At 35.8% G+C, this 24,611-nt stretch overlaps 1 protein-coding gene across 1 annotated transcript in view; it reads right to left on the bottom strand.

Annotated features, from left to right (window-relative positions):
• The window catches only part of TTN (titin), a 246,511-nt gene that overhangs the window by 212,177 nt on the left and 9,723 nt on the right, over positions 1-24,611 (bottom strand). The window contains exons 9-42 of the mRNA XM_034065601.1: positions 23,794-23,931; positions 22,884-23,021; positions 22,280-22,417; positions 20,294-20,587; positions 20,054-20,179; positions 18,700-18,981; positions 18,367-18,432; positions 17,619-17,877; positions 16,971-17,031; positions 16,641-16,853; positions 15,760-15,902; positions 14,894-15,096; positions 14,525-14,755; positions 13,709-13,953; positions 12,764-12,987; positions 12,470-12,634; positions 12,194-12,362; positions 10,012-11,702; positions 9,642-9,923; positions 9,019-9,285; positions 8,597-8,869; positions 8,234-8,497; positions 7,874-8,134; positions 7,085-7,345; positions 6,332-6,595; positions 5,977-6,237; positions 5,541-5,801; positions 4,854-5,114; positions 4,628-4,769; positions 4,378-4,543; positions 3,945-4,176; positions 3,086-3,370; positions 2,859-2,984; positions 428-616 (exon numbers count right to left, since the gene is read on the bottom strand). Of these exons, the coding sequence (XP_033921492.1) occupies positions 428-616; positions 2,859-2,984; positions 3,086-3,370; positions 3,945-4,176; positions 4,378-4,543; positions 4,628-4,769; positions 4,854-5,114; positions 5,541-5,801; positions 5,977-6,237; positions 6,332-6,595; positions 7,085-7,345; positions 7,874-8,134; positions 8,234-8,497; positions 8,597-8,869; positions 9,019-9,285; positions 9,642-9,923; positions 10,012-11,702; positions 12,194-12,362; positions 12,470-12,634; positions 12,764-12,987; positions 13,709-13,953; positions 14,525-14,755; positions 14,894-15,096; positions 15,760-15,902; positions 16,641-16,853; positions 16,971-17,031; positions 17,619-17,877; positions 18,367-18,432; positions 18,700-18,981; positions 20,054-20,179; positions 20,294-20,587; positions 22,280-22,417; positions 22,884-23,021; positions 23,794-23,931 (8,581 nt within the window). The remainder of the gene's footprint in view (positions 1-427; positions 617-2,858; positions 2,985-3,085; positions 3,371-3,944; positions 4,177-4,377; positions 4,544-4,627; positions 4,770-4,853; positions 5,115-5,540; positions 5,802-5,976; positions 6,238-6,331; positions 6,596-7,084; positions 7,346-7,873; positions 8,135-8,233; positions 8,498-8,596; positions 8,870-9,018; positions 9,286-9,641; positions 9,924-10,011; positions 11,703-12,193; positions 12,363-12,469; positions 12,635-12,763; positions 12,988-13,708; positions 13,954-14,524; positions 14,756-14,893; positions 15,097-15,759; positions 15,903-16,640; positions 16,854-16,970; positions 17,032-17,618; positions 17,878-18,366; positions 18,433-18,699; positions 18,982-20,053; positions 20,180-20,293; positions 20,588-22,279; positions 22,418-22,883; positions 23,022-23,793; positions 23,932-24,611) is intronic.

Raw genomic sequence — 24,611 nt, 5'->3', positions numbered from 1 at the left:
TAAACTATTTCCCTTCAGCTTCTCAAGTACCGGATTCACACCTCTATTGAACATGTTTTCCAGCACTCAAAATGATTCATTTTATACAAAACTCTTGCTAGATTCTCCTCGCAGGCAAGTCAATGAATGTGTAAGCAAAGCATTTCCATTAGAAAGATTTCTGCCATCTTTTGTGCATAACATATTCTAATACCTTAGAGAACAAAAAGGTGAGGTGCATGGAACATTGAAAAACTGTGAAATAAATTTTGGTGTGCATGACCTATATTTTGGAGACATAAATGTGTGCTGTGGACATTGTAAATGGTAGTAATTAGTTAAAAAGGCAACATCACAGACAAAGACACACATATAATCAGCAGTGTACATCAAGATTAGTATTAGAACATGACCTAAACAAGACATCTTCTTTAACTGCACATTGTACCTTCTAATTTCAAAGTAGCAGTGCTTGTCACTTGGCCTACAGAATTGCTAGCCACAAAGGTATAGACTCCTTCATCCTCTGGATAAGCTTCAGCAATCTCCAGCTGGTAAGTGTCTTCAAACTGAGTCATTCTAAAAAACCGTGATGGCTTGATCTCTTTCTCTTTGCTGTACCAAGAGACTTTCAGATCTGCTCAAACAAAAGGAAGAAGAAAAAAATGTGTAAGTTATGATGTTAGGTTGGTAAGTAAACACTGTTACTGTATTTATAGCTGTCAGAAAACTTAATCTCAAGTATCTTTTTTTAAGCTTAAATGTGCCTTGTATTACTGTGGTAATGTATGATCAGCAGAAAGTGGCCTACTTGTTGTGTTAACCTTCCATTTCCCAGAAATATTTGCATAGGAAAACGTTCTGATGCTGCTGTGTTCCTGAGTAAAAATATTTTTTTCATCTCCCTTTTAATGTATAAAATTTAAAATATATGTCTACCACTAAAAGTGGAGAAAGTCTTATTTCAACATCTTTGTCAGTGACATTGACAGTGGGATTGAGTGCCCCCTCAGCAAGTTTGCTGACAACACTAAGCTATGATCTCAAGGGGGCCTACAGGAATGCTGAAGAAGGACTCTACATTAGAGACTGTAATGATAGGACAAGGAGTAATGGGTTTAAACTAAAACAGGGGAAGTTCAGGTTAGATATAAAGAAGATCTTTACCATGAGGGTGGTGAGGCACTGGAACAGGTTGCCTAAGAAAGTGGTAAATGCTCCATCCCTGGCAGTGCCCAAGGTCAGATTGGACAGAGCCTTGGGCGACATGGTCTAGTGTGAGGTATCCCTGCTCATGGCAGAGGGGTTTGAACTAGGTGATGTCCAGGTCCTTTCTAGCCCTAACCATTCTATGATTTTGCTACAATTGCCTGATTGAAAAGACTATAAAATCACTAGGTTGAGCTGAAAAGGTTAAAGAAATTCAAAATTAATATTCTTCTTCTGATAAAGTACTTTACCTCTTTTTGTTGCAACTATTGCAAGCTTTACACCTCATATTTCTCAAGGAAAATCTTGTCTTTGTACCTTTTCAAAATACCTGTATTATAGGTTATGTTATTTAACTTGTATAGATTCTTGTAGGCATGGAGAAAGAAGAGGACTGAAGCAGGATTAACCTTCACCTCTCCACCCCCACCTGGTGCTATATTACATAATCAAATGTTTTCACACATAGTGTGTTATTACTGCCATCAGAAGAAAAAGGACAGTGTTTTCAATTGGCAGGAAACTTTCAATAGGAAAAATTTCTTCACTGAAAGGGTTGCCAAGCATTGGAACAGGTTGCCCTGGGAAGTCATTGAGTCACCATCCCTGGAAGTGTTTGAAAGATGCATAGATGTGGAACTTAGGGACATGGTTTAGTGGTGAACAGGCAGTTTAGTGGCCAGCAGTGTTCGGTTTATGGCTGGACTAAACAATCTTAAATGCTTTTTCCAACCTAAACCATTCTAAGAGTCTATAAAAGGGGACCTGGATAAAAGTGTCCTTATACTCTGTGCTGTAAATGCAACTATCACATTCACATAAATAAAAACATGTGAAAAAACATTACACTAGCTTTGCACAAAGGGCAAGCCAGCCTTTCTAACATACATTTTCTGAATTTTAGCACCACTTCTAAAACAGAACCAAATTTGTTGTGAAGTTGTTGTTTTGTTTTTTTTTTTTTAATTTGGAATTTGATTTCCAGTAATAACAATGCAAATGATATATATCAGTATGTGCACTTGTATTATCCATTTTTTGTGTATTTTTACAAAGCTATCATTCATGATTATTTTTAAAATTGGAGTTTTATTTACCTTTAAATAACTGTAAATCCTTTGGGACTGAAATTGGATCTTATTCTGCAGTGAATTCCATGTGAATATTTTAGTATTAGCCATACTCAAGGCCATTTATTGAAGAAAGATATTTATACTGGGTTTTGTGTTAATTTGGAGAGAATTCTTTTAAATGTAGAATGATATTCTGTGTAACAAAAACTAGCAATCTTATTAAAGGCAAATCTACACTTAAAAATATATGATACTCCATGTTTTGAAAGTATGCATTTTACTCACTGGCACAGTTTTCAAACATCAGTTAGCATTTGAAACCCTGAGAACTTTCCAAAGACAATTTTTTTTTGAAACAGACCTTCTTTTTAGAGATGTTCAATGTTTGTGACAGCTTATGGCTTTCATGCTTAAAGCAACCTTTGACATATGACTTGCTTAACTGACAGCTATCTGTAACATTTTGCTGTGTGCATATATCAGATAACTATTTCTAGGGAAAGACTGATTCCAGCATATATACTGTTGAATTTTCTCTGAGTTCAAGATGAAAAATTCTGAGAGATGAAAAGGTGTGCAGGATTTCGTTTAACCCACCTGTCCCTGTAACTCTGCACTGAAAACAAGCAGACTGTCCCTCAGATGTAACAGCATCCCGTAGTGGCATTAAGACAGCAGGTGGATACACTGGCAGTTCTAGTTCAGGAGAAACAACTTCAGGGACTAGAGGATAAGAAAAGGAAGTAATTTATAAAGATGAAGATAATCATACACATGTTAGCAATCTCATTTCACAGACATTGTTCTGAGCATGGGAAACTCACTTTCTACTGAAAGTGAAGCTGAAGTTGTAGCAACTCCATAGTCATTTTTTGCTTCACAGGTGTACACTGCTGCATCTTCAGGGAACGTTTCAATGAGCAATAGAGTATATTCTTGTGCATCATGAAGAAATTTGCACTTGAAACCTGAAGAAAGCTGTTGATCATCTTTGTACCAGGAAATTTTGGGCTGGGGTTTGCCTGATATCATAGCACAGAAGCGGGCAGGCTTGCCAGACTCCACAGTGGTTGGCTCTAGTTCCTGAATAATCTTGGGTGGTTCTGGAGCTGCAAATTGTGTGGGGGAAAAAAAGGGAGGGAAGAAAGGAGAAGAGGAAGGAATCTCAATATTTATCAAGGCTTCAAAAAAATTACCATGGAATTTTATTTTTTTTAAAATCTTATTAGTCCTAATCTTGTGTGCCCATGAAAATCTGCCCTTTTTATTTGATAGAGGGGGAATGATCTAGCAACAAGTGCTTTAACATAGTTAACTGTGTTAGTGTAAGAGTTTTCTGGCAAAATGTGTCCAAGAATTTTTGTGTTGATCCTCCTGGCAAGGCATATTTGTCCATATGAACATATTAGTTTTATTTGGACTTAAGAATTTCATGGTGTAAATAAATGCCATGGGGAAAAGAACTACTATGGTATTTTCATCAGCTAGCAAGCTATTTCAGTAGAACAAGAAAGATCCATGTATATGAGGATTTTGGTAATGTTCCAGACATTCTCTTTATATATATATATATATATATATATATATATTTACTTCTAGATTTAGAATCCAGAAAAGCTATACGGAATCAGAAAAACACAGGGTAAAAAAAACAGTCAAAGCATTTCTTGTGGGGAGACATACCATTCACATAGAGAACAACAGAACTCCTATTCCGTCCTGCAACAAAAGTATATTCTCCAGCATCAGAGTAAGTAGTTTCAAAGATACTCATTCGATGAATTCTCCTTTCTACGACATAACTGTATCTTTCCTCATACTGGAAGTTGATCTCAATACCGTCCTTGTACCACTGTGGTTCAATGTCATCTTCATTGACTTCAAATTCAATTTCAGCTCTTTGTCTTTCAAGGACCTTTGGACAAGTAGAATAAATATTAGAAACAGCATCTGTTTTCACAGATGGTCCCACATTCCAGTTTCCTAGAAGGCTGTGACATTATGATTACAGATTTTTGTGTTAGGACTCTTGCTGATTAGATACTGTCTCCCTTCCTTTGCATTATTCTTTGAGTGATAAAGCTATGAAACATCTATGCTTCTGTATATGCCATACCTGAATATCTTTATGGATGCTTCTGATACGAATGTCACGGCCTTCCACTATCAAATTGGCACTGGATGTGTTTCCACCTGCTACCACAGTGTACTGACCAGCGTCAGACATTCTTGTGGAAGAAATGATGAGACGATGAACATATTTCTCTCTTTGAATTTTCACCCTAAGGACATCAGAAAAATGAGCAAGTTATTTCCTGTGGAAAATACATAACAAAAGTCAATATGGCATAGAAGCAATCATTTACCTGTCACCAATCTGGAGTTCTTGTCCATCTTTCATCCACTGGACATGAATGTCAGGTTCTGAAATTTCACATTCAAAAATAGCCCTCTTCTTCTCCACAACCTTGATGTCTTTTATATGCTTCCTAAATTCAATGTGACGAGCTAGGGCAGAAATATAATAGAATTAGTGCCATGATACTTAAGCCAAAAGAAATCAATAAATACACAAATCAAAAGAGCAAATACCTTCCACATATAAAGTGGCTGACGAAGCTGCTTTTCCAGCAACAAAGGTGTATTCTGCAGCATCACCAAAATGCACATTTCTTATGGAGAGGGAGTGTGTGAGCTTCTTCGTTCGTATCTGGCATTTATCAGTTGATTTTATTTCTACCCCATTCTTTAGCCATTTATATGAGATACCTTCATAGTTAACAGTAACTTCAAATGTAATCGTATCTTTCTCTTCAGCATTGATGTCTTTTAGCATGGAGGTAATCAGGATGGCTAAAAGAAAATGACATGGTTTTGGATTTTTTATGCTTTGCTTTCTTTCAAATACATGTTAACAGTTTCAGAGATGTTTAAAATTCTTTAAGACAGATTCTGATTTTTTATAATATTAAAAGGAAGGTTCTATAATACTGCAATTAAATTTCACAAGATTTCTGAATGACATAGGAATCCAAATTCTATCTCCTATGGTGGCTTGGCATTTAGGTATGTTGGCCTAAACAGAAGAATCCAGGATGTGACTTTCACATTCACAGCTTCTGGATGTCTTTTAAAAGTGTAATTAAGACTGTTTAGGGTTATTTGAAAATACCTCTACAACAGTGTTGTTTTTTTCTGAATTGCATCAAGTGTATCTTTTAACACAAGCTTTATTACTGGTAACTGTAGAATATCCTGGCTAATTTCAATCTTACGTACGTTTTACTGTCAGGGTTGCACTGACTCTGTCATTTCCACAGATAAAGGTGTATTCTGCAGAATCCTCACTGCTTGTGTTCATGATATTGAGCTGATGGAGTTTTCCCTGGACCACTATTTTGAACTTTTCACTCATTTCAATCTCCACACCATTTTTCAACCAGACAGCAGGCACATTGAAATGAGAAACTTCACATTCAAAAGAGGCGGTTTTGGTCTCAGGGATCTCAATATTTTTCATGGTCTTCGTGATGTGTATAGCTAAGAGGGGAAAAAGAAAACACAAAAGAAAAGAAAGGATTTTTTTAGTCAGTATGTGTGGAAGACTACAAAAAAAAGCAAGAGTAGCAAGCTATGAAGTGTCAGGTCAAGTTGTTCAGTATGAGTTCATTTAGTAATTTGTGTAATTACTTTCTTGCAAACTTAGTATACTTACTTTCCACAAACAGTTTTGCTTTACACTCAATTTGCCCAACAAGAGCTGTGTATTCCCCGGCATCAGCAGGAGATATGTTATGCAGCATAAGTTTATGAACTTTCCTCTGAGAGATCATCTTGTATTTTTCACTTTGTTTAAGCTCAATGTTTTTGTGGAACCATCGGACAGGTACAGTATCATGGGATACACTCAGTTCAAAGGAGACAACAGCATTTTCCAAAGCAGTCACATCCTTTGGCTTTTTGATGATCTTGACAGCTTAACGAAAAGAAAGTTAGCAAGATTCAGTAGTGTGTTCATTTTGAATTTCAAATGACACATTAAAGCAAATATTCAAACCAGACTGACTTACTTTCCACATGAAGTCTGGCATTTGCTCCTATCTTTCCAAGCTTAAAGCTATAAACAGACTCATCAGTGACAACACAGTGTTTAATTTTCAGTGTGTGAACAGTTCCTTTCACTGTAATTTCATATTTGTCATTTGATTCAAGTTCAACACCATTTTTAATCCACAAAGCTCCTTTCACATCAGCATGGGTCAGTTCTACACTGAAAACTGCTTCCTGTGTTTCTGTCACAGTCAAGTTCTTTAGTGTCTTCTTTATTTTAACAGCTAGAAAAAAAAATATTGAGAAAACAGACCAAAATTAAAAATTATAGTAAATACAATAATAATAAAAACTGAATAATGGTGCTTCATTTTAAAATGCAGTATGTATATATTGATTCATACAGTTACCACCAAAGTGGTATGCTTGGAATACAAAATGGAAGATTTACTTGTAGCATCCAACAGAAACAGGTTTTTTTACTTCATATGTTTACTACACAAATAGCAAACCACGAATTTCTACCTCCTAATTAGTACCTTGAATAAAATCTGTTGTTTTTTTTTTTTTTTGTCAGAATACCATGCTAAATTCCAGATATGGAGACTTCAAAACACGATAAGTTTGCTACCTCAGAAAGCACATCATGGTAAAAAAGTATTTAAAAATATAAGGAAATAAAATATGCTGGTATGCTAGGGCCTGATCCAAGACACAGTGCGTAATGGTGGACTGAATCTTAAGGAAATCAGTTCCTTATAAAAAATACTGACCTTCAACCTTCAGTTTGGCAGTTGTCTTTGAGCTTGCTATTTCATAGCTATATTCACCCATATCATCCATTTTTGTAACAGGGATAATGAGCCTTCTCTTTACACCATCTGATTCAGCACGGTACTGATCTGTCATAGCTAATGGTCTACCATGTTTTAGCCACTGGCCCTCTGATTCAGGATTTGCCACCTCACATTCAAAAACAGATGTCTGGGACTCAGCCACGGTCAGATCTGTGAGAGGCTTTGAAATGGCACCACCTGTTGGGAAGCAGACCACATGTTTTTGTTTGTTGCCATTCAAATTTCTCACATACAGAAAGGACAACCACACGTAAAGAATTCTTTGCCCTAATTTGCAGCATGCCCACAGACATTCTGAGTTCTGTGAAAAATTAAGAACAGAATGTGACCTGACCATCACAAAAAATGTTTCTTAATTCTATCCTAGTTATTCTCATTTATTATTTTTATTATCAATGCAAGTATACTGAACTTTCAAGACAAAAAACTTTTATTACATTAATTACATCGAAAGCATGCTACAGCATTCCATACTTTGGCTTTAAGTTAGCAAAACATATTACCATTTACTTAAAAGATTTGTTGAATTCAAATTATACCAATAAGAAAAGATAAGGGGAAGGGCAAGGAGAAGATAGAAAAAAGATAAACTAAAGACAAGAAAAGTGCAGAAACAGCACACTAGCTACAATTAAAAAACTGTAGCATCAAGAATTGTTTGTAAATCACAGTGAAATAAAAATTGTGGACTTTAAAAATACTAACCTGCTACTATAAGCTTTCCAGATGTTTTCTTTTCTCCAGCTTGAAATACATACTCTCCTTCATCATCTTTCATCATCTTCACCACTGTCAATTTATATATTTTGCCATGTGCTTCAATTTTATATTTAGGACCAGGCTTTATTTCCCGATCTTTGAAATGCCAGATTACATCAATGCCTGAATGGGAGAGCTCCACCTCAAAGGATACATTCTGAGTTTCAGTGCAGGTGATGTCATGAAGACCTCTAATAATCTCAATTTCTATACAAAGAATAAATTACATATATATTTGTTATTTCCACAGTCTTGTATTTTAAAAAATATTTTCACAAAGCACAGTGCATCTTAAAGGAAACTTACTTTCAACAGTGACATTGCAACTTGTTTCAACTTTGCCAACCATTAGCTTATAATGTCCTTCATCTGATGCATAGGTTCTGGTAAGCACCAGCCTCTGTTTAGTGCCTTTACATACAGCTTGCACACGTTCTTCAGGCTTTATCTGATGATCATTTAGGTACCATTTGGAGGAAGTCACATCAGGTGCTGAAACTTTGCATTCAAGGATAGCTTTTGTTCCTTCGACTACATGAGCATCTTTTAGTGGCACAACTATTTCCACACCTGTCAAAAAAAAATTGTCATGAAAAAAATAGTTCTTTGAGAAGAAATCCTAAAGGACAAAAAAGCAAATGCATCTTCAAAATCATTATAATGACTTACTGTATACTGTGATCTGTCCAGTAGTTGACAGTCCAAGACCAGGAGCACTGAAAGAGTAAGCTCCACTATCTTCCTTTGTTGCATCTTCTATAAGCAACATGTGTGACTGTTTATCCAACACAATGTGAATACGATCACTTGATTGAATTTCTTGACCATCTTTCATCCAGACACCTTCCACGTTTTCTAGGGAGACTTTAACTTCAAGTTGTACAATGTCTCCCTCACAGACTTTTTGATCAGTAAGTCCTTGAAGAATAGCCATGGGACGAGCTGTGGAATGAAATTAAGTTAATCCTCATAACAGATAAGCAGAATATTGAATATTATGGCACTATAGGATATAGTGATATAGCTATAATATATGTTACAATATAGAAAATCTATAATATAGAGACAATATAAGTATTAGAAAGGCTTACGCTTCATCTTCAGTTGGCATTGAGTCTTTTTCCCATCAACAACAAAGCTGTACTCTCCTTGATCATCTTTAGTAACATCTCTAATAGTGAGGACTTGGCGACCACGGCGGGATGTGATCACATACTTGTGATTAGAAGTGAGTTCAACATTGCCATGATACCATTTCCCTTCTGCATCTTCTGGGGAAACCTCACATTCAAGTTCACCTGAAAAGGATTCTGGTACTTCGATATCCTCAAGTTCTTTAACAAACTCAACCACAGCACCTACAGGCAAAAATAATTACATTCATGAATAAGCTTCATTAGATACCCCTGATGGAAACATTTCTTATTAAATGAGCTTAATGAGGGTTTTATATATATAATATATACCTTATATATTTTATTATATGTATTATATGTATATGCACACTTTATACAGCTTATATATTATATACATATATATATATATGAGGTGTAATTGTTTTATATAACTATATCTCCAAACTTTCATACTGGATTCCAAGAACATGAAAGCAGCTTGTACGTTTCTTAGTGGGTTAGACATCAGTTTAAATTGTTTTATTTCTTCCTGTTTCACTTTAATAGTACTGAATGTTACTGTGTTGTGTGCTTCTTACCTTCAACAGTAAGCTTTGCAGTAGTTTTTATGGATTCATCTTCTATCAGTGCACAGCTGTAGTCATCAGTATCAGACATTTCAATTGCCAGTACAGAAAGAAAATGAGCCTTTCTGTCCGAGTGCATCCTGTATTTCTCTCCAGAATGAATCTCAATTCCATCCTTAAACCATTTCACTTTGACAAAGGGTTCTGATGTCTCACATTCAAATGTTGCCATGATGTCTTTCTGTTTAGCAACAATATCTTGTAACTCCTGGGTAAAGCTGATTAACTGCTTGGCTGCAAAACAATATGCAATGAATCAACAATGCGCTGACCATACAGACTATGATAAGCAGTAGGATGAGAGTAAGAGAATTTAAATTACCTTGTACTAACAGGAAAGCATGGCTAGAAGTTTCACCAGCTATATTGACTGCTTTCACCATGATGCTGGCAGAATCATCAGAAGTCACATCTCTGATTACTAATTCACAAACATTGTCTTCAGGCCAGTACCAATACACACGATCAGTCCTTTCAATCTGCACACCGTTTTTGAACCACTGGCAGTCAGGGTCTGGTTTTCCCACTACTCTCACACGAAAGTGTGCATCTGCTCCCTGGGCTACAGTCTGACTCTGAATGCGCTCAAGTATCTTGGGAGCCTCCATACTTGGGCTAAGCTCAATCTTCTCTGGTTTGAAAGTTGGAATAGTGATTTTGCCTTCAGGAGGAAGTGCTTTCTTCTCTTCTTCTGGGATCTCTTTGGTCCAGTGAAGAAGTTCCTCTTTTGTCTTTCTCAACATTTCTTCATATGATTCATCTTTTTTGCGAGACTTAAGTTCCACAGCAGTGATGGCTTCATAATAGCCCTCTTCCGTCCTACGCTTGAATTTACTACGCAGCTCTTCAGATTCTTCTGAAAGCTTCTCATGAGTGATTCTTTCAGCTCTTTTCAGTTTCACCACTTCTTTGGTTGTTGCCTCTGCAGGTCTGTCTACCTTCTGTACCTCAAAGAGAAGTTTTCCAGGCTCTGGCAGTACAGGCTCATGTTTGAGTTCAGGTGCACGACGAAGAACAGATCTGAAGTCTTCCCTCTGCTGGATCTCAAGTCTCACCTTATGTTCAATAAAGCCTTCTGGATTCTCTGCAGTGACTTTCACCTCTCCTGTGTCATATGATTTGCAGTCCACGATATCCAGGTAGTGGATTCCATCATAACGGAGTCTAAACCTTTTGCTCTTACGGATGAGCTGTCCATTGAGGTACCAGTTGACCTTGGGCAAAGGATAGCCAGTCACACGGCATCGGAATCGTGCTGTTTCTCCTTCCAGGACTCTTGCAGGTTCAGGAACCAAAACAATATCTGGTTTTTGTTTTTCTTTTTGGTCCATTGCAACTGCAGGAAGAGCACCCTCATGGGCCATTCTTTCTAACTCTTCAATTCGCTGCAGCCCCCTTCTGCCTTCTGGCAACTGGGATTCTTCCACAAGGCTTTTCTCGTCCTTGACGATCAAAGTAGCGGATGTATGGTCTGTACCATATTTGTTGGTTGCCCTGCAAGTTATAACTCCACTATCTCTGGAATAGGCTACTCCATAGTCCAAGCTACAGTACCCAAACTCATTGATCATGCGGAGTCTGTTAGCTGCTTCCAGGGGTTTGCCATCATGCAGCCACTCCACCACCATGGTAGGGTCACCAATTGGTGTAAGCCTGCACTCAAAATGTGCTGGTCCAAATTGTTTGAGCCTTAAAGATGTAAGTTTCTTCTTAAAAAATGGTTTCTGTTGCTTTTCTTTGTCGTAGAGATCTCCTTCCTCCCATTGCTCTTGACCATAACGCAAATGGAGAGGCTCTAACTCTGGTGCTGCAATCTCCTTGGCTTTGTAAGTTCCTTTTGGAATGATTAATCTCCTTTCTGGTTCAGGTTCTGCATGTTCAACTTCAACATTTACTTTGCACCGAGTAGTGTCCCGCCCAGCTTTATTGATAGCAGTAGCAGTATACCATGCAGCATCTTGCCTGGCGGTAGATTCGATTTTAAGGGCAGCTGCCCCTTTGGTTCCTTCAATCCTGAAATATTAAAACAATTGTTTTTTTTTTTACATTTTATGCACTTTTTTGACATTCACTTTTGCCCTTCTCCAAAATGAGGTCAAAACTTCCAAAGGCAAATCTCTGGAGGAATTAGACATGTTTATGTTTATTCATGTTTATGTTTATGAATGAAGTGCCTAAGAATCAAACAGATGAGGATAATACTACCCAGTCTTGAATTCAATGTTGTGGTTTTTTGCTTGCAGAGACAGATAAAGTTTACCTAACTGTTGTTAAAGCTTTGCAGAATACAAAATACACAAGTACACAACCTGGAAAAAAATTGAGTGAATCCTATTAAATATTTTAGATGCAAAATGCAAAAGCTGTAACTTCAGTAGCCATTGATCTAAGCCCTTAATGAATCCTTTCTATGGAATTGGGGTTATTCAGCATGCTGTAGGAGGCAATGTGCAGGATGGTAATTATTAACTCCTTTCCTATTTAAACAAAATAAGAATGCTTACTTTATTTTGGGGTATTTATGAGGTACAATGATGTCACTGTTCTTCAGCCATACAATGTCAGGATTAGGGTTACCAGTAGCTTTCACTGCCATCTCCAATCTAGAGCCTTCCTTTACACTAACATTCCTCAGCCTTTCCACAAAGTGTGGTCTGACTAGGTCTTCCTTGGCTGAAAGAGGAAGGGTAAGTTATCACAAGAGGAAATGGCACAACCATAGTTTTAATAAAAAAAAAAGACTCCTTAGTCTCCTAAAAATAGTGTGTACAAATAGATACCTTCCACAGTCAGTGTCATTGAGACTGAGGCTTTGCCTGCCCTGTTCTGAGCAATTACAGCCCATTCTCCAGAGTCCTCCGGCATAGCAGGAACAATGATCAATGACTGGGTGCCATCTTCTTTGATCACTATTTTATGGGTGTAGTCATTAATCACTTGTTGACCTGCGGATACATATAAAAAAAAAAAAAAGAAAAAAAAGGTTTAACTCAAAACAGTGTCTCAACGAGATGTAAAACACATAGAAGGTTGGTTTTTAAGATTATTTGTTGATGAAAATGAGGCTGATGTACCATTATGGAACCAGTATGTCTCTGGCATAGGTCTGCCAACAACTTTTAAGTCAAATCTTGCTGTCTGCCCCTGTGAACATTTAAATGATGTAGGTTTCAGCACAAAAACTGGTTTGTATAGTCTCTCTAGTTGTCCTTCATCAGTTTCTTCTAATCGGCGGGCAGGAGAACGAGAAGGAGAACTGCGAGCAGGAGACCTGCTTGGAGATCGTGGAGAAATAGACCTGGAAGTAAAAGATAAGATAAATGCATGACTACATACAGCTGTGGGTTGACATGCTAAAAAGAGTTTAACATTTTCCTTTAGCAAAATTCATTTTAAAAAAGTTGTAACCAATTATCTATATGAGAAATTGTGACAAAATTAGGTTTTATTCATAGTCAATTTTCTTTATGTTTTTGCAAGCAGTTTGTACAGCTGAATAGCATACAGCACAGCCAGGGAAGTTCTGGGGTTTTGGATATTGTACAGATATGAATGTAAACCTGTGTATGTTTGTGCATGTGTGTGTGTCTATGTATATGGAAATAGAACACAGTTCATGGCAATGCTGGATTTTTTCTGATATAGAAATACAGCTATTTCAAGGGTGGGAAGTAGGGGCTGCAGACAGTACTGAAACTCCAATTGCAGAATTTTTTTTTTTCCCAAAACATTAATACTTTAAGAAATAAATATGGTTATGAAGTCAGAAATCTGATACTGTGACTGGATAAGCATGTGAATGATGGTATTCTGGAAACTGCATTGCTCATTAAGAAGGAAAATCAGACAAAGAGTTGCCACAAAAATCAATATAAGCCATGAATACAACATTTATATCTCTTATAGAGGCACACAGACTCCAACAACTTAAGCTGTTTAGCTGCTACATAATGAGTTTTTGGACTGTCTCTCACAGCACACTAAAGTCTTATGAAATTTATATATTATTGTGTACATACCTATATCTTCTCATAACCTCTGGTCCTGGCATATAACCTGGAGTTGCTGTGGGTGCAACTGGCTCAACGTAGAGTTTTGCTGAGCAAATGGCATTTCCTTTCATGTTACTGGCAAAAACAGTATAAATTCCTTCATCTTCAGGTAGAACAACAGGCAAACGGAGACTAGCACTGCCGTCTTGCAGAACTTCCATGTGGTAGCGCTCTCCATGCCTTATGCGCTTACCATCTTTATACCATGCAATCTGCATGGAAAGAAACAGTGGAATGCTATGTGAGCTCTCCTAAAGACAAAGATCCAGTAATGATCCATACATAAAACATATTACAATTTTTTACTTTTCAGCTGATGCATCATCACAGCCCATGTGTATGTATTAACGTGAATATTTTTACTTGAAAAAAAGACTATAATAGTGTGTTTTCACAGTAGCCCAAAACATGAAACTTGGAGCTAGAAATACATATAAAGGCCCTTTTGATGGAGAGCAAAGTGACCTAGAATGAACTTGTTGCTGTGTTCTCCTCTTGTTTGAGCTAACTAGGAGATACTCAGAAGCAAGACCAATTTAGCTGGTAAATCTATTGGTTAGAGGTTTCTACCTCTGAACTGGCTAATCAACCTGACACTATTTTATTCAGGAACAAAAGGAAAATTCAGTTTAACATCAAAGCAAAAGACTGGATTTCCTTTGAGATTTGCTTTTTTTTTTTACACATAATGTAAAATGTCTGACAATGAGATGTTAAGGGATTTTTCAAATAGAGCACCAACTATTTTAAAAAAATAGATTAAAGTTATGCAGGTTTGGGTACCTTTGGCAATGGATATCCAGTTGTCTTGCAATGGAAAGTAACTCCTGTTCCTTCAAAAGTTCTGTAATTCTTTAATCTTAAATCAAATCCTGCTTCTATAGCTTCAGATTCAGAAATATCAACCATCATCTCCTCTCCGTCTTCTTCAAGAAGTTCATCTAAAGTGGTCTTAATAATTCTGAGTTCAATTTCCTTGATAAGTCTTTCTTCAAAAGAAGAAATATGGAATTCCTACAGATAAAAAAAAAAAAAACAAAAACCAAAACCCATGAGTTCTGTGTGTCAGACCTTGTAAAGAAGTGATTTGTACTTTACCAGTAATTTGTACTGGTGTCAGTATACAAAATTGGTATGGGGTGGTACACATACCTCATCTACAAAAGTTCTGACCATCACTGTATCTTTTGCCATTTTCTTCCTAATTAGGGCTTGTTCTTTTTCATATTCTTTTTCAAAGTCACCGTATGAAATAGCTGGGGCTACCTCAGCCACTTGAGGTTCCTGAACATATGCAGTCATTTGAGTTTGATACATTGCTTCTTGTTGGGATTTTATGTAGGCTTCATAATCAGCTAAGAATTAAGAACACATTAATTTTGATAAATTCTTGTGATTTTCACTGGATTGAATAGAGAAAACAAATACACATTTATTTTATTGATTTTTGTGATTCAAGCAGAGTTTCTGTCTGTTTAGCCAGTAAAGAGCAAACAGCAGTAAGATCCAAAGCTCAGATGAGTTTTGTAAACAGGTAGAAGTTTTACTCTGCTATTTAGGTATTCTAGTTCTGAAAGTGAAAGCACCTGTAGAGACTATTTCACAATTTCTTCACCATGGCTCTTGTCTCCTACAAACTTTCATGCATTTTTTACAGGGACAGATTAAAAAAAAAACAAAACCAATCTTTTTTTTTTTTTCCCTGTAATAGAACAACCTATTACTTGATTATCTTGCTTTCCCTACATCACTCTCTGAATGTCTTATGTTATGCAGACTGTTATGGATGCCAAAGGAAGAAGGTTCCTCTAGGTCCACATTCTAGCAAAGAATAGTCTTTCAAGAGCCTGAGGTCAAATACTCTGTCTTGCAGAAACAGAGTCACCTGATCTCCCTTTACATTTCTTGAATTGACTAAACTAGGATGCATTGAATTTGCAGAACAATTCAAAACATTTTTCCCAATTTAGAGTTAAATTTAAGAAATATTTCTCTCTTTCACTGAAAGTACAATGTACCTTCTTCTAGTAAGGAGACCGTTGCAGAAGCTTCGCCATGTTTATTACGAACAACAATAGTGTATTCTCCGGCATCGTCGGCAAAGGTCATAGAAATTTCAAGTTTGCATTCCCCGGTTTCTCTTTTGTAACTCACTTTGTATCTGTAGAAAACACAAAAGTACAAGTTCTCTATAATTCTGATTAATATACTTTTTTAGTAAATTTGCTTTTAATCATAAAATTAATTGGAATCATTCCTAACTTATGCAAGACAAAGACAATCTTCGGCAGGTAGTTCTCACCCAATGAACCTGCAGACCAGTGCAGGCAAAGTAACCATGCTAAAACTAGGCTACAGGTCTACTTTCTATTTGTTATCACTAAAATAAATGGCATACAAACAGCAATACAAACAGAAATATCAGAGTCAATTATGAGACATAGTAAAATGGTATATGCTGTGTGCACATTATTTGTCCTAATATGGGTCATTATAGCATGATTTATTTCAAGAATGCTACAAATGTGGGTTTTTTTCCTCTGCTATAAAGTGTGTTGCTTTCAATAGACAGCATTTCCATAGTCAGAATACAAACATTGCATAGAATCGTAGAATCATAGACAGAGTAAAAAAATGTAAAACTTTTTCCTGATTTGTTTTTAAGCATATGAAGTATTTCTCATTTCATGGTCTTTTGAATGTTTGTATTTTGAAACTTAGCCTTCTAAAGTCTCATATTAAGACATGATGCTATGATTTTGCCATTTTAGAAATAATATTTCACAGAAATCAGTGATGTTGTTTGGCTTAGCATCAGTAAGGGAATGAAAATTATGGTAATGTAAATTAAATATTCCTAAATATTATATTTAGATTTTGTTCATTGTATTCAAAGTACCTGTAGCCAGTCGTTAGAGGAACTCCACCTTTTTTCCAGTAGACGTGTGGCTTTGGGTTGCCCCCTACTTGGCATTCAAAAATAATGCTCCCACCTTCAATTAATTTATGTACCATGGGTTTTCTTATGAAGAAAGGAGGTATAGGTTCTCCAGATACTTCCTCTACTGCAGCAGAGACATCTTCCATTACAATGTCTTTTGTCTCCATGTAGCTGAAATAAAATTCCAATGCAGGTAATTAAGTTAGCTGATGTCTGAAGCTCTCTTAAGCAGAATTCAAGAAACTAAAGATGACAGTAGCAGTAGTCTGTTTAGGAAAGTAACATTACCGTTTCTCTTCTCTAACAGCCTTTTCAGAAATGGTTTCCCGAGTCTCAATTTCCTCTGAAACTGCAATGCAAACACCATATAGTGGAATTTAAAATACTTTAATAGTGCTTAAGCAATTACTCTAGTTGTCTCAAAGAAAGAGAAGGTTAAGTAGTTAGTTGGCTCAGAGGGCCAGGTACTTCCACTGAGGAAGCAATTTAAGAGTCTTCATCAGTATGCAAATTGGCCTTTTCCTCATGTTCTTACAGCCCTGTTACCTAACAGTCCTGGAATACAATTCAAGGCATATGTTCTACTTGGGAACTGACAAAATGCCTAAGTAACATTACTAATAATATTCAGTAACATTACTAATAATATTCAGTCAACAAAATTATAATCTTCCTACACTGACAAGAGGAAATGGCCTTAAGTTCAGATTGGATATTAGGAAAAATTTCTTCACCAAAAGGTTTATCAGTCATTGGAACAGGCTTCCCAGGGAATTGGTTGAGTAACCATCCCTGGAGGCATTTAAACAGGAAGATGTGGTGCTCATGGACATGGTTTAGTGGTGCACTTGGCAGTGTTAGGTTGGCAGTTGTACTCAATGAACTTAAGGGTCTTTTCCAACCTAAATGATTCTATCAGTCTATAAATGTATGTACCTTTGACATATAAGTGGCAAGATGTGCTGACACTCCCAGCCTTATTTGTAGCAGTGCAGGTAAATCTTCCACTGTCTTCTGCAAAAGCTTCACGAATCACAAGGCGAGCAAGGCCTGCTTTGAAAGTTATCTGGAAGTCCATTGAACTCTCAATCTTGTAGTCTTCCCTGTACCACGTTACAGTAGGCTGAGGATGACCAGAGATATGGCATTCCAGAGTGACAGACTCTCCTTCAGTCACAGTCTTATTTTTGAGGCCCTATATGACAAAAAAAAAAAGGTGTCACAGTCAGTATATATTTTTCAGTACTAAAAAGCCATTGAATTAACTAAAACCTATTTGAATGGAAAAATTAATGTCTACTTCAAAACAGTGTTTTGTTCAGAAGTGTATCCAGGAAAAAAGAGGCATTTTCCAAAGGGAAGTATTTGAAACTGAATTTGAGAACTCTGAACACTACTTTTATTAACAAGAAAATTAAAAGTTAGGTTGATGTTTATGCAGATCATGGTGAGAAATTGTTTCACGGCTGCAAAGGTCAACCTACTATGTGACAATTGTGAAGTATCACCCCCATGACAGACATTCAGAATAGTTTGTGTCAAATTGTGTGGCTGAATAAGTCTAATACAGAGTATAAAAGATTAAATAAAAACATTTTTCATGTTCAGGTTTTCAAAGATAAAATTCAAAATGCAGAATGGATGAAAACAATGAAACTCCCCTAATCTGATATAAATTACTTACTGAGACTAAGGTGGGTGGAGTAGCAGGAATTTCTGCAGGCACAGGAACTCTGGCAGTTTCTGTCACCTAGGTTGTTTAAAACACAGTTAATAAACACTTAACAAAGCCAAGGACATAAACAGCAGAATTTAGATAAGAAATTAAAGAAAACTCTTTGCTTGTCATAGGTCATATTAGGTCCTTAGAAGGATTTGTGTAAAACAAAGAGAGAAAAGTGAGCAGAAAGCTGTAAAAGAGGAAAATTGCAGAGAGAAAACAGCAAACAAGTGAGGCTATGCTATGTTTTTAAGATGTAAGTCAGTCAAAGTGATGGAAATTTGCTTAATAACATACCTTTGCTTCACCTTCTTTCTGTAACATCAAGTGTTCTTCCCGCACTGCTTCACCTTTAACGCTTACACCTATCTCCTTTTTAGTCTGAACATCATAGTGACTTTTATAAGCCTCAGCAGCTTCTCCAAAAGGAAACTGTGGAGGAGCAACTGGCTCTGCTTTTATCTTGACTTCATGAGGCTTTAGCTGAGGTGGCTTCACAGGCTTGGTGATCTTTTGCACAGCAGAAGTAGCTGATAACTCTTTTTGGAGAGTAGCCATGGCAGATCCAGCTATTGAAACCTAAGGAACAGAAAAAAAAGAGTTACAGCTTTGTTGTTATCTTGTTTTCAAAGGAAACATTAATATATGCAATTCTTAAGCCCATTGCATATGTACCAGTTGCTTCCTTAGTCACTTATTTGTTGATACTGCAAATGCTACATATACAAAAATTAATTCTAGTTTTAGATTGAAGTAGTAGAATACCACAGATATAATATCCTTGTATTATTTTTGATGTGTCTAACATTTTACTTTAGAATTTGATCTTTAAATTGTCAAGAAGCTCTTAAGCGCAACATGAAAAATGTTCTAAATTATTCACTTGAGGCCTTAGCTTTTCATTTAAATCAGTCTGATACTGCAATAAACAACACCACTAATTATGTAACTGTCAATGATTAAAAAAAGAGATTTCACAATGTTATTCTAGGTGTAATAACTTTGGAAAACATACATAAATCTTTCAAGAAAAAAAGCTTAGGTGATTTTTATAGTGTTTAATTTTATTTGAGGGGAAAAAAACATTTCACTTTTAAAGGTCCATGTGAAGAGAGGAAGTATGCTTGAATGAGAAAATTAATTGAATGGGAACTTTTGATTAAATGTGAAGGAGCTGAATAGAAGAATAAGAAAAAATAAACACATTAAAATGGATAGTGTAATATTATACAGTCTGGATTTTTTTCTACTGCAAAAATTAGCTTATTATGTAGTAAACTGCAAGGAAGAAAGAAGCAATATTTATAATGTGCTAGTGAACTGATGCACATAAGATTGAAAAGGGATACTTCTGCTCTTTAAAAAACATAAGTTTCATGATACATTTCTGATTTCACTGTATGACATGATGCATTGAAGCTGTATCCTTATACAGATGATAAGCTTTGTTAAATCCTAATAATTACAAATCAAATGTTAGCAGTTCACGTATCTGTTTACAGCACTGCTGTAAACAAACAATTGCAGAGAGCAGACAACTTCTTGGGAAAGCACCGTACTAGAGCAGGAGGAAAAGCCTTTGGAAAGGGTGACCCACTTGTTACTGTAAATGGGCATATTACTATTCTTGGATACAGGTTTCACTTCCTACCTCATATGTATGATCTGGTTTAGGAACAGCAATTTTGGAGACTGAGAAGTGAGGACTTGCTGTGCGAGGTCGTGGGTGTTCAACATGAATGGTTTTCTCTGTCTTAGCTTCTGTTGCTCTTTTTATCTACACAAAGCAAAGAAAAAAGTTTTTGAGAATGTGATCCTGTTCTCCAAACTGAAACAGATTTCACTGGGACACAGCTTTTGAAAAAGAATGCAATGTAAACTAATGTCTAACCTCTGTTGATATCTGAACTTCCTTCTTTTCAGTAGCAGAGATATGTTTCTCAGGAGGAACATAAACAGTTTTAACTTCTTTAGTGACAACATGACGTTCTGCTGGGGCCTCAGCAACCCGGTCTGTCACAGCAGCAACCCGGTCTGTTACTTGCTCTTTATAGCCATATTCCAAAGTTTTCTGCTTTACATAAGCTTCATCCGCTTGTTGTTGTTCCCAGGGTGATCGAACACGTGCCTGATCAACTGCGGCAACAACTGTAGCTACAGCTTCAGCCCTTTTCCCAGCTTCAGTCTGTGGATAACATTGGCAAAATTTATACCAATATTCATCATTATATTAAAGGCTTACATATATGGCAAATACTTATAAACATGATGCTCAGTAAAGTATATTACAAAAAAAGAAAGCATGCATACATATGCAAAAGTAATAATGTAAACATCAAATGTGTTCACCTATAAATAACACTTCAGAGTCAGTAGACTCAGATATAGACATAGTATTTTCTAACCTCTGTCTATGCATATTCAGAAGATAGCTATGCTTGTGTGCTTTACACATATCAATATTTGTATGCAAACTCTCTTTTAATACTTCATAGTCACATTTACGGCTACTTTTGGCAGGTATGTACACGTACACATAGTTTGAAAGTCAGCATGCTAATCAGCTTCATAAAACTGCTAGATGCTACTAAAAATGTAGAGAATGTGTCTAGCACCTGATATGAATGTATTTACCATGGAATATACCCATAAAAAGCTTTACCCCAGGCATATTGGTTGATTCAGGGCTAATTATCAAATGATTTTACAAAAGAAGGAAAACTGAGTTTTCTGAGGAATTGGAAACAACATATTTGCACCAGGAATTTTCCTTTTTTTTTTCTTATAACTGATAACTACTGTCAAATTCTGCGTTATCAGGGTCTAAATTTTTGCCCTGTCAGACAACAATAGGTAATAGAACAGTTGCTACTGGTGTTTATTATTACTGTCATAACTGATCTGGATGTAGCAACAAAGCATATCCTATTTATGCCTTGTAGATAGGATACCTTCCTAATAGATAACTTCATGCTGATTTTGAAGTCATTATCACCTTGAACTAAAATAACAAGTGAGGCTAAAATGTGATCATTTGCAGAGATTTTTTTTTTATTAATGCTTAGGTAACAAGGATGTCTTATTCAGTATTATTGCCTATTTCAAAATCATTGTACTGATTTGAATTTTGCCCTAAATTTACATCATTTTAAAAGTAACTGCAGTCTCTTAGCAGACTGATTCGTCTGAGCTTTATATGTTGTGCTCTTTCAATCGTATTTTATAAAATTGTTTAATGAATGTACCATGCAGTTTCTAACAAAGTAGATAAATAGAATTACATAAAAGCTCTTAGCTTTTATAGCCAGTAGTTATGCTGTTCCTCCGCATATGAGAGTTCCTGGCTGTATTAAAATCAGAAAGCTTTTCTACTGTGGGAGTCCTACAGGAAGAAAGCCATGTCCGCTAGTGTCCGACTGTCAGAAGTAATAAATTGTACGGACTTGAATGGATGATAAAGTTTGTATTATATAAAGAACATTGCAATTGAAACTTGAACAGAGAACAGTTGTTTCATCTTACAACCATAACATTGCAAGGAATCATCATGTAGAAGAAAAACTTGCATTCAGAAATTTGAACAAGTAAACATTATTTGATTGTCATTGGTAGCGAGTAGGCTTTCAGAGAGAAATCTGACTGTAGTCTTAGAAGTGGCATTTCATACTATTCCCTTATGTCTAGTGAGACAAAAAACTCTTTATCACCAGAAACTTAATCACACTGCCTCTTTTACTTGACAATCATCCAACTTGATGGGTATGTTATCAGGAATAGTTGAAAGCATTCTATCGTACCCAAGTAGCTCTTAAAGGTAAGGTTTGCAGATAAAACAGATTGTAACAGTTCATTTCACATCTGCAACAGCTATAGTCACCTGATCATAAGCTAGATGAATTTGTTCTTGCTTGGCTGTAACTTCTTCTCTAGTTCTGGGCACTGTGACTGGTGCTTTGGTTTTATCAGTGGCAAATATTTTCGGAGCTACAGTAGTTTTCTTAGCTTCCTTTTTAATCTAATTATTGCAGCAAAAATAAAAGTTTCAGTTACATATGATCTTGAAAGATATTTGAACAACGGGAAAGCATTTTGGAAGAGGAACAACTAAAAAGAAGGGGTTAGATCCTTGTGCACTGCACACAGCTCTGTATTCTATGTATACTTGTAAGTATTGTCACACCCTCACACCTACTTAAGTAATGATTAAGAAAAAAAAGTTACAATGCATTTCAAGAGTCAGTTATTCCATTCCAAAAGTCAATCAATCAGAAGGGAATTATGGGTATCCTATTAATGAAAACAGCTAGGAGAACAAGATAGATGTGGAATAATAAAGTTTAATTGGCAATAGTTCTGGAAGTTTGTAAGTGGAAAAAATCATAGAAAAAAATGAGCTGGAAATGTATAGTTAGTATTTTTGAGTGACACAAGGTTTTTAAAGAAGAGAGGATAAAAAACTAGATATAGTTATTAGTATTCACCTTTTCATGGGTTATGCTCACTTGTTCTTGTTTGGTAGCAATTCCTTCTTTACTTTTTGATATTATGACTGGTGGTTTAGGTTTATCAGTAGTAATTACTACCTTAGGTACAGAAGGTTTCATCTCTTCCTTTCTTATCTAGTTTTTATGGTAAAGAAAATAAAAGTAATCAATTATGTCTGTTGTCAAAATTACACAGCTTTCCTGGAAAGTGGGATAAGGTTTCAGAATGTGTATTAAGAAGAGAAAAAAAGCACTTGAGAAATTGAATAATCCCTTTGTGCAGACCAAGCTATACCATATTTTATATGCTAGCTGAACAAAGTCATTTAACATATTGAATTAATCTGTGTGTTAATTGTGCTGTATCATTTTTGTGTTGTAGAAACTGTTTTCTGCTTACAGATAAATGAGTATTACTGACTTAATATTTGCTCCCATCAGTAGATGGAACTATTTCATCAATTACTCCAACAGAGACTTCACAATATAGTCTTGCAGATGCATACAATCCTCACACAAATATGAACTTCATTAAATCAAAGTCCACGCATAAATATTGTATTAGAGATAACCTCTCCAATTTATCTCTAGAAATCTACCTTCAGATGAAAAACAAAGGTCATTAAGCATAAGTTGAAGTTCTCTGTACCCTGGCAATAAAACCTATAATGTTCAAAGGATCTGTATGGTTGGCAGTTGCACTCTTCATTCTGTAAACAGAGCTGCTCTGAAGTCAGTAGACCTGGACCTGAGACACTGGGGTGGACTACTTTGCTTTATAAACTTTTCATTTTGTAATCTGCACTTCATATATAAGCAGACCAAAGATATGTAGTACATGTGATGAAGAATAAGTGTTTTATGAACATCTATAACAGTGAATTAAACATCTGTAATATTAATTTACCTTTTCATGAGCAATTTGCACTTGCTCATGTCTGGTAGATACTTCTTCTCTAGCTCTTAATATTCTTTCTTGTTCTTTGGCTTTGTCTGTGGCAATAACTACGGTGGGTACTGGAGTTTTCTCTGGTTGTTTTGTTACCTAGATGTTTACAAATAAAGAAGTTTAAATGATATCTTGTTTAAAAGTATAAGGTACATGATTTTTGATACATTTGGAAAAGAGGATAAAACTGAAAGGGAAATAAAATGTCAAATTCTGGATTTCAAAATCATCTAGTCTGGAAACAACAACATAAACAGACTTTTTATAAAACATATATACATTAAGCATAAAAACAATACAACATTCAACAAACACTTGCTTTACTACTGAAAGCAGTAATAAAAAAAAACTGATCAGAGAAAAACTGTCCCGCATCATAATCAGTTTGAGAAAGTATAGGATATTAAAAAGAAGCATTAGGCAATTTTCACTTTGCCAAGTTCTATTTTTTTTCCAAGGTAGATTTCTATTTCTCAATACTTTAAACATAGGTTATACTTCATTCCTCATGCATTTCTGCCAGAATGCAAACATAATATTTCTCTATAAAAGGTGATCTCCATTGCATCACATTTGTCTGATAAAACACATGTGAAAATAATCTGGATCAGTATTTTCAAAATTGATTTCAATGCAGAATGAGTTTTTGCTCCTTTTTCTCACCTACTGTGCTGCCAACAAACAAAGCAGGCTACAAATAGCAAGCTTAGAAACAAAATCAGAAAAAAACCCCACCATACAATACATAACAAAAAAGATTTTTTTTATTAGGTTAA

The sequence above is a fragment of the Melopsittacus undulatus genome, chromosome 8 (genome assembly GCF_012275295.1).
Source record: "Melopsittacus undulatus isolate bMelUnd1 chromosome 8, bMelUnd1.mat.Z, whole genome shotgun sequence".
Classification (NCBI taxonomy): Eukaryota; Metazoa; Chordata; class Aves; order Psittaciformes; family Psittaculidae; genus Melopsittacus; species Melopsittacus undulatus.
This window is presented reverse-complemented; position numbering and strand designations above follow the sequence as displayed.